The sequence below is a fragment of the Littorina saxatilis genome, linkage group LG1, assembly GCF_037325665.1.
Source record: "Littorina saxatilis isolate snail1 linkage group LG1, US_GU_Lsax_2.0, whole genome shotgun sequence".
Lineage (NCBI taxonomy): Eukaryota > Metazoa > Mollusca > Gastropoda > Littorinimorpha > Littorinidae > Littorina > Littorina saxatilis.
In genome coordinates, this window is record NC_090245.1 from 88,623,437 (window position 1) to 88,633,436 (window position 10,000).

The 10,000-nt window shown below is 43.0% G+C and overlaps 1 protein-coding gene across 1 annotated transcript in view; it reads right to left on the bottom strand.

Annotated features, from left to right (window-relative positions):
- Nucleotides 1-10,000, bottom strand: part of LOC138983244 (advillin-like) — a gene marked incomplete in the record, with an annotated part of 60,600 nt that overhangs the window by 38,575 nt on the left and 12,025 nt on the right. The window contains 1 exon segment of the mRNA XM_070356673.1: nt 775-1,040. Coding sequence (XP_070212774.1) covers nt 775-1,040 — 266 coding nt within the window.

Below are 10,000 nucleotides of genomic sequence, written 5' to 3' on the forward strand. Positions count from 1 at the left end.
ACACACACACACACACACAAATAACAAGACAAGACGAGCCGGAGGTGACGGAAGAAAAGAATTCCAGTTTAGGATTCGTGCAAAACGCAGTGATATGCACACGCCAGAATAGCGCGGTAGCATATTGTGCTAAGAAGGAAAGCGCGCTTTTCTGTATTCGTGTTAACTTTCTGAGCTTGTTTTGAATACAACCTATCATATCTATATGTTTTTGGAATCAGGTAACGATAAAGAATAAGATGAAATAATTTTTGGATCGATTTCTTAAATTCTAATCGTAAGACTAATTAATCTATTTTCGTTAATTGTGATCACATTTTAAGAGTAAACATGACATATGTATATATTTTTAGATTCAGAATGTGATGAAGAAAACGATGCAATCAATTTTAAATCTGTTTGCGAAAAATCGATTTTAATGACAACTTTAATGAGCAAACTCATAAATTACTTTGTAAGCCTTCAAGCTGAAATGCAATACCAAAGTCCGGGCGTCGTCGAAGATTACTTGACCAAAATTTCAACCAATTTGGTTGAAAAATGAGAGCGTGGAACTCCCATGTAAAATTTCATGAAGATCGGTCTAGTAGTTTTCTCTAAATCGCTCTACACACACACACACACACACACACATACACACACACACACACACACACACACACACACACACATGCACACATACACCACACCCTCGTCTCGATTTCCCCCCTCTACGTCAAAACATTTAGTCAAAAATGAAAAAAAGCAATCAAACAAACAAACTAACTAACTCACCTCAGCCCTCCATACATGCAGTCCAGGCCTCTCTACGCTGACACGAGCAAAGGGATCCTGAGATTGGCTGCTGACGTCACCATCTGACGCAATCGAGCTTGCTGACGTCATGGTGTCATTGATGGTGACGCGTGACTTGTGGTAATCCAGCTGATTCTGTGACGACCCAATAGCGAATGACGTCACACCGCTATGGTATCCTGACGTCGCCGACACGACGCTGTGACGTTGAAGTGACGTCACTCCACTCGTCTCTCGAGAAACATCTGTGAAAACCAGAGAAAATACACTGACTTATTATGTCTTTAGTGTGTGAATACAAAAGGAGTAGAAGAAAGAGGATGACCAATACGATGGAAACAACAACAACAACTACAACAACACCTACATTAAAAATGTCATAACATCAACGGTAACGCAAAAATCAACAACGAAACCATTGTCCGCAAACCAAACAAGGTAGTAAGGAGGATCTTGATAATTACCTCCAAAAACCAACTGCCACGAAGCCTGCGACCGTTGTGTTACACAGCAAAGCAAAGCAAAGCAAATTAAGTCAAAGTAAAGGAAAGGGAAAGGAAGGTGTATGTGGGGGTGGGGGGGGGGGGGGGTGCAGATAAGAAAGTATCTGATTAGTTATACTCTTAGACATAGCATGTTTAGTTTATATTCTTGACATTTTTCAGACGATGATTCCGACCAAGAGGTGTCGTTTTTCTTGAAGAGTATCTGCATAATGAAGCTATTGGTCTGGACCCTTGTTTTTCCTGTTTCGTGTTGACTCTGTGGCGAGTCTGGAGTATTCATTTATTATTTGCAGTTATGGTCCAGCGGTCTTTTTAGAATCAGTTGTCTATGTCCTTGTGCTGAACTCAGCTATTGTTGACAGCAAAAACGTCCCGCGGCGAACCAATCATATCCACACATCGATATCAGCGTATATTATTGTACCTTCGCGCCCGCTATGAGAGGGAGAGAGAGAGAGAGAGAGAGAGAGAGAGAGAGAGAGAGAGAGAGAGAGAGAGAGAGAGAGAGAGAGAGAGAGAGAGAGAGAGAGAGAGAGAGAGAGAGAGAGATCAAATCAAATCAAATCAAATCAAATCAAATTTTATTTTTCGAGGGTTGTGGCATATTAAGCAATACAAGGAACTTTTTTTCAACCAGCCCTCGCCCAGAGAGGGGACTAATCTAATCACATATAGAGAGAGAGAGAGAGAGAGAGAGAGAGAGAGAGAGAGAGAGAGAGAGAGAGAGAGAGAGGTGTACTTTTGTGTGTGTGTGTGTGTGTGTGTGTGTGTGTGTGTGTGTGTGTGTGTGTGTGTGTGTGTGTGTGTGTGTGTGTGTGTGTGTGTGTGTGTGTGTGTGTGAACACAACCTCTGTTGCTTTTGCTCTTATGAAAGGTAGTTAATTACTCTCAAAGTCAATGATCCAAATCCTAACCTTCTCACCAGTTCCCTCAATATGACAAAAACACGTTGTGTTTGTTTGTTTGGATATTGCCAGATCAGTGCGGTCGTAGCTTTTGCCTGCACTCTTCATCACACAGGCTGCAGCATATCACTGAAAACCATTACTCATTGGTGTACCTCAATTTCAAAAGCTTTTACATGGGTTGAAAGTGCAGACCGATTCCACTACTTGCTCTTTCAAAAGTATGTTTTCCAATCGACCTTCGAGCAGTATACTTGAAAACCACAGCGTCTTTCTCAGAACGCAAGACAGCGACAAAAACAAGCGCACACATTATTCACTATGCATTAGCTATATATGTTACGGTAAGAACCCGTACCTAGGGAATACGAGTAATTCCTGAGCATTTTAGTGAATACACGTAATCCCCGTTTCACTCAGGGATTTCACGTAATCACTGAAATTCCCAGTGATTACGCGAAATCCCTGAAATTAGACCTGTCATTTTACGGGTTCTTACTATTGAGCATTCAGTGAATTCGCGTAATCTTCATCTCTGAACACCGACATTACCTATGGGCTGTGGCTACATCCACGGGTCCGTGCCTCGAGTCCCCCATGCTAAATCCACGTCACTGACAAGGGACGCTACTCTTGCCCAATATTTTCCTGCTTTCGGTTCGGCACTTAACAGACATGACTAGGACGTCAGCTGTAAATTATCAATGTCATAATTCCATGTTTAGACTTTATGAGCAGTATACAGCGTTCTCTGTGGTGACATTGCAACATTGCAGCCCCCCCCCCCCCCTCCCCTTTAATACGAACCTCACCTGAACTTGCATGTTTATTCGGGATTTGCACTTTCCTAGTTTGCGGTGATTTTTGATGCAGTGTGAAGCATGTGTCGATTGTTCAAATGTTTAAGTGAATGTTGTCAACGTGTGGACTAAAGCTACCAACCGGAAGATGAAGAATGATGTATTGGTCTTCCCTATTCGCTAGATTGGTGCTGAGGGGCTGAACTCCGTAAGTCACAACTGTCCACAGTACTCCCATGATTTTGAATTCACCATTTTTTGCTCTCTTAAAATCTAAGAAGATCAAGCGGTCGTTCAGCAATGAGTTTGTGAATTCAGTTACTTCTCTTTATTGTTACAAGACCCAACACAGGGTCTGTTATTTTATGAAAACAAATTGCAACACAAATTGATTCTTCCTCCTCCTCCATCTCAACAATATGGCGCCAAGAGTCCCGAGTGCCAACGCGAGGCTTCGACTGCCGAGTGATTCCGAACGATTCCGAGATTCCGCGGAAATGACGTCACTGACGTGGATATAGCATGGGGGACTAGAGGCACGGACCCGTGGATATAGTCACTACCTTACCTATGACCTACAATTACACACAGCATAGTTTAACTTAGAGGACCTTTCAGTTTCGTCAGTGAGTGCAGTTGAAGTGTGTTTAAACGACGGAGACATGAGCGAATGTTAGTGAATACTATTCAGTTTTCAAATCACCAGAAATTTCAGTGATTACGTGAAATCCCTGAGTGAAACGGGGATTACGCGTATTCACTGAAATATTCAGGGATTACGCGTAATCCCTAGGTACGTGTTCTTACTGTAACATATACAGGAACAACGCAGGAGGTCGAAAGCAGTGATTGACTGTCCCACAACCCAACTCCAGACAGTGTCACCTAAATGCAACACACACTATTCGCCGAACATCAAGTGCACAACATTCCTTTTTGAATGAAATCACAATTCGCTGAATACTACAAGATAGTATCAACAAATTCATAATTGTTACCTATAAAAGAATCAGATGTTCAAAAAGAAACCTCTGATCCCCGCAAATGTCAAAATCTCAAAATTCCTGAAGATTGAAATCACAATTTTCTGATTACCACAAGATAGTATCAAAACATTCACAATTGTTACCTACAAAAGCATCAGGTGTTCAAAAAAGAAACCTCTGTTCCCCGCAAATGTAACTCTCAGACCTTAAACCTGTCCACGCTATATGCCTTTAGCTCTCGACCACGCATTGGGAATACGAACCACAGATCACTTTGTATCATTCCAAACTCTGGCAAGTCCATTGTGATCCCTGCTGTGCTAGAGACAGGCAATCATTCCTGGACAAGTGCATGGACAGGTAATTATTTCCAGACAGGTGCACACGCACAGGGGATTAAAGGACGGGAGGACATAAAGATTTGATAGGATCAACGGTGATGATCAAATGGATAGGTCTGTGATCAAAACGTCGTTGATGCATATCGGCGGCACATTGAGATAAATTATAGTGACCTCTCTCTCTCTCTATCTCTATTTGTCTCTCTCTGTCTCTGTCTTTGTCTCTGTCTGTCTGTCTGTCTGTCTGTCTGTCTGTCTCTGTCTGTTCCCCCCTCCCCCACACACACACTCTCTCTGCCTTCCCCTCTGTCCGTCTGACTGTCCGTCTGTCTGTCTGAGAGTCTCTCTCTCTCTCTGCGCCCCCTCTCTGCGCCCCCCCCCCTCTCTCTCTCTCTCTCTCTCTCTCTCTCTCTCTCTCTCTCTCTCAGGTAACAGGGGCGGAAGTAATCATGGGATCTGAATAAAATTCTCATAGCCTGCGCTAATCTGAGATCAAAGAGACCTCGTATAAAATTCTCATAGCCTGCGCTAATCTGAGATCAAAGAGACCTGACACTGGGTATGACGCCATAGCGAGGATCGAGTGTCATCATTGCGTGTGTGCGCAGCTTGTATTTTATCTGTTGTGGTTTATTGTCGCGGTGGTTTAAGTTCTGATTACAGAAGATATCGTACTCCTTGAAATGACCTTTAGTGAACTGCGATTGCCAGGAGTTAGTGTTTGTAGCAGACGAATAACAAAGGCTTGATTGTTGTACTTAGCGTATATTGTTTGTTCCTACGAAAATGGCATGTTTTACACAGACCCGCCCTGTTTAAGACTAGACCTGCTTGATAGATTAGGAATATATGTTGAAGGGATTTAAATTTTTGTGGAACATTTGCAAAAATGGGCAAACAAGTTGTTGGTTCATTTTCGGATTTGTTCGGCATTCCTGGACGGTCGACTTTTCCCCACCGTGAAAAATAAAATGATGGTTATGTTTTCGGCGATTTGAAATAAGTATCATGAAAAGCCGACTGCCAAGATCAAGCAATATCATTGTAGAGTTATGAAACACTGTGTGTGATATAGACGGATCAAGTGTAGCGACGATGTGCAGTCTATGATCCTGGGCGATTACAAGTTACATGTCATGTCAATCATAAAGTAAATTGTAACATTTCAGGTTTCAAATACACATTCAAACCGAGAGCCATTTTTGTTTTTAAATCCACGTTGTCTTTAGAAGACGCGTCGCCCAAAGTCATGTAACTTGATCAATAAAATAACTTGGAACTAGTAATGTGCAATGACATGCGCGATGAAATCTACTCCACCCCTCCACCTCCCCCTTTCCACAGCCCCTTCGCTCCAGAAATCTCCGCCACCCATTTCCCACTTCACTCAGTACTCCCTTCCCTCCTTTGGAATTGATCCTGGCACAGGTAAGTATTCGGTGTTATCGTAGCACAGTATAACCCTCCCTTTTACGACCTCCAAAAAAGCAAGTCTCAAACGGGAGGGAGTTTTAAAAATATGGTAAATCAGAGGATGTTATGGACAGAATGTCTGACAAAATGGCGTCTTAAAAAGTAGTCAGTCTGAAAAGCATGGGATTTTGTGAAGAACAAGTCGTCCTACTCAGACTCCGCACTGGACATAACAGACTAAACCATCATATGGCCACAAAGCTGAAGCTAGTTCCCTCCCCCCTATGTCCGTGTGGCAAGAATCAGACAGCAGAGCACATCCTGCAGGCTTGTCCATACCACAGTGCTCTGAGGGACACCACCTGGCCAGAGGAGACAGCGCTACAAAAGAAGCTATACGGCCCCAAAGAGGACTTGGAGAGGACAGCACGTTTCGCCCTGCAGTCCGGACTGACGATCTAACAGCGAACGACAAGAAGAAGAAGAAGAAAAAGCATGGGATGTTAATAGGGGGTTCCACTGTTATCCTGGTATAGTCGAAGCTATTTCATAACAACCACCACAGCAGGAACCGACCGAAAGCGGTCGTTTTAGACAGGCAGTGGTTGTTATAGAAAGGTGTATTGTAAAGAAACAAAGCTCGTCGAAGATCCTTGTGGGGGTTGTGTTCAACAGGTGGTCGTTTTCGAGAGGTGGTCGCCAACGTTTCAGTGTACAGTGTAATCTACCTTTCAAGGCACCCCCAAATCTGAGAAAATCCTATCTTAAAACGGGGGTACATTTTTCGAACTTATAAACACAAAATCAGTAAAAGCAAGGTCTTACAATGTAAGAAGTCTTAAATTTGGGGGTCTTTAAAAAGGGGTTCTACTGTATTAATTGGCAAAAATTCCAAGCCGAGTGGCACCTGTGACAAAGGCACCTTATCAAACCTCTCTCACACTCCGCCCAACCCTCCACGCCTCCGTTGAGCCTCCGATAATTCCAAGGCCTCAAAGCCCAGGAGTCAAAGCGCCAGGACAATATTTGAACAGCTTTCTCTCTCTATCTAACACCCATGATACCGTGCAGTAATACTGTTCTCACTCTTACCTTTGGCTGAGAGCGTTTTGAGTATGGACTGGGAATATCGTCTGTTTTAGTCGCTTGATACTGAATTGTGTGGGGAGTACTGAGGCTAAAGTGTCATATAGACATCACACGCTCATATCACACAGTTATGTGCTCCATAAGGTACACACATATGCGTGCGCGCAAACACACACACACACAAACACCCATAAACACTCCCTCAGACATATGTACACGCACGCACGCACGCACGCACGCACGCACGCACGCACGCACGCACGCACATATGCACACACTCACGTCACTGCACGCAGGCACGTACACACACACACACACACACACACACACACACACACACACACACACACACACACACACACACGCACACACACACATATGCACACACGCATATATACATGCACGCACACACACACACACACACACACACACACACACACACACACACACACACACACTCACGCAAGCCAATTTCGTAGAAAGGTAAATACTTTGCAAAAGGTACTCGACAGTTTGATGCCACATTGCACCAAATCTGATTTTTTAAAAACCTTTACAGTTCGGAGGGTAACAACAAAAATTGAGCGGACAGGACACCATTGAAAAACAAAATGTCTCCCGCTGCGGGGACTTCAAAAACAATGCAGCCATTACGGAAGTGCAGTCAGTATGAACTAAGCTTCCGCTGCCAAAGGGGCGGCTGTGACCTTTGTCTTTGTGTGAGAACCCGAAAAGCTCTTCTCGCTTGTCATTACAAGGAGGCTGTGAGACTGGTCGATGGAGCAGCGCTGGTACTTGACGGACACTACACGCTGATATAATACGATATAAAGACTTTGTGTCTGGCCAGAAGCACCATCGGAACAGAATTAGAAGCCATCTGGGGGAGACACACTCGTTGTTGTGTAAGACACACAGGACAAAAGTGGAAGACATCTATGGACGATGGGTATCGTTGCAAATGAGAAGCAGTTTTTAAACCTGCCATTACAAGGTTCATATTCTCATTTTTTGTTGATATGTTGGTGTGCATGCAGTGATTGAACGACAACCTGAAGAAAAACAAGTTTTAGCCTACTCCCCTTTCCAGTTGTTTTGCCTAATAACCGACCTTTAGAAAGACGTGGTGCTTGTGCCTTTACGATTGTGACAGGGGAGGCTACCGCTCCTTTCACAGCAGACTCTGCACCCGAGTTGTTGGCCTTTAAGTCAACACCCGTGGTTTGTGGAAATCTGTTTGTGATGGGGTCTGGTAGTTTCCGATTGTCTGTATGTTCATGGAAACCTTCGGGTTTGCATAACAGTTTTTATAGGGCTAAGAAATTAGCCCTAATATTTTCAAACCTGTTTGATTGCACTTCGCTTCCCGAGGTGATCGTAGTGTTTCGGCACTCGGTTACATCTGGCGCTGCGAGCAGGATTGAGACTCAGCATGATATGTTCAGGTAATGGCATAATATGACCACTGAACATTTTCGTGCTGTTCCCATTCTGCGAACTTGGGATGGACAGTGGTCCCCCGGTTCGGAACTTCGGGACGAAGTTCATTTCAAACGGGGGCGATTGTGACAGGGGAGGCTACCGCTCCTTTCACAGCAGACTCTGCACCCGAGTTGTTGGCCTTTAAGTCAACACCCGTGGTTTGTGGAAATCTGTTTGTGATGGGGTCTGGTAGTTTCCGATTGTCTGTATGTTCATGGAAACCTTCGGGTTTGCATAACAGTTTTTATAGGGCTAAGAAATTAGCCCTAATATTTTCAAACCTGTTTGATTGCACTTCGCTTCCCGAGGTGATCGTAGTGTTTCGGCACTCGGTTACACCAGGAAGAAACAGAACAGACACGCGTGTATTTGCACAAGCTAACTCTATAACGCAAACAATCAAAGTCTGGCCATTTTGAACCACACTTCAAGGATAAAAATAGACTCTGATATTTGTTGTGATCCATTGTGACTATAACAAAAACACCAAGAAAACCGAATCAAAAGTATGAATGTTTTTCAAAGATATCCGTGTGCAAATAGTGATAATTTAGTAAATTTGCACACACACAAAGCTGCCCTTTTCGACTATGAAAATCAATCAAAATAGTAGAAGCTGTCTGAAGAAAAACAAAAATATAATAATAATAAAGATAATTATTTCTGTAGCGCAAATCCTACAATAGTTATAAGCGCCTCACAACAAACATCCACAAATAAACAATTCTGTACACATTGCACATTCAAATACAAATACATATCAACTAGACTTTTACAATTAAATACATGAACAACCGAAGCAAAACAGTCAGTGTTCAGAGAGCAACAGCGCCTGACGTTTTCATAAAGCCGCGCCTGGTAATAAAATAATGATCACGACCACACTTGTTTTTCAACTTACTTTACTTGGGGCAAAAGAGTATAATGATATATTATATCTTACCGTGTCCGCTGAGAATGAGTGTTCACTGGCTATGATGACCAACAGGCAACAACAATGCTAATGTGTCTGTCCACCTTCGCTTTCAGATCGATCACGAATACACAACTCTTAGTCTTTGACAAGTCCAATACCTTTCACTTAATACTACTTCTTCTCCTTCTGCGTTCATGGGCTTAAATTCCCATGTATACTCGTGTTTTTGCACAGGTGGATTTGTACGTGTATGACCGTTTTACAACCTTGCTTTAAGAACACATCTGTCCTTTAAGCCATCGTCATTGCAGACTGTTACAATCACTCCCAAACCTGCAGCCTCGCTGAAGTTCGCAGCATAAAAGAACCACATGATTAGCCATTACAGATCAAACGCTACGTTTCAGAAAATATTTGTCTCTGAGACATCAATAATGCAAACATCACTTTCCTCCAAACCTTGGCAGTATATCTTCAACACATGAAATGTATTCTCTAGCTTCGTGAACGTCTTCTTTGAAGAACATCTATTTGTCATTCAGCAATCCATAAGACAAACGCCTTGTCTTCCAAACCTTCGAGGATGGAGTTCATTCATGCAGACATGAAATAGCTATCAAACATTCGTTGGAGAACATATTTGTGAAGTTCACAGTATACCATCACCATACAAAATACCCACTACACATCTTGAATATAATTGTCTAGCAGTAGAGATTGCATTGCAAATGCTATTTCTTCTCAGCCCTAGTGAAGATCATATTATA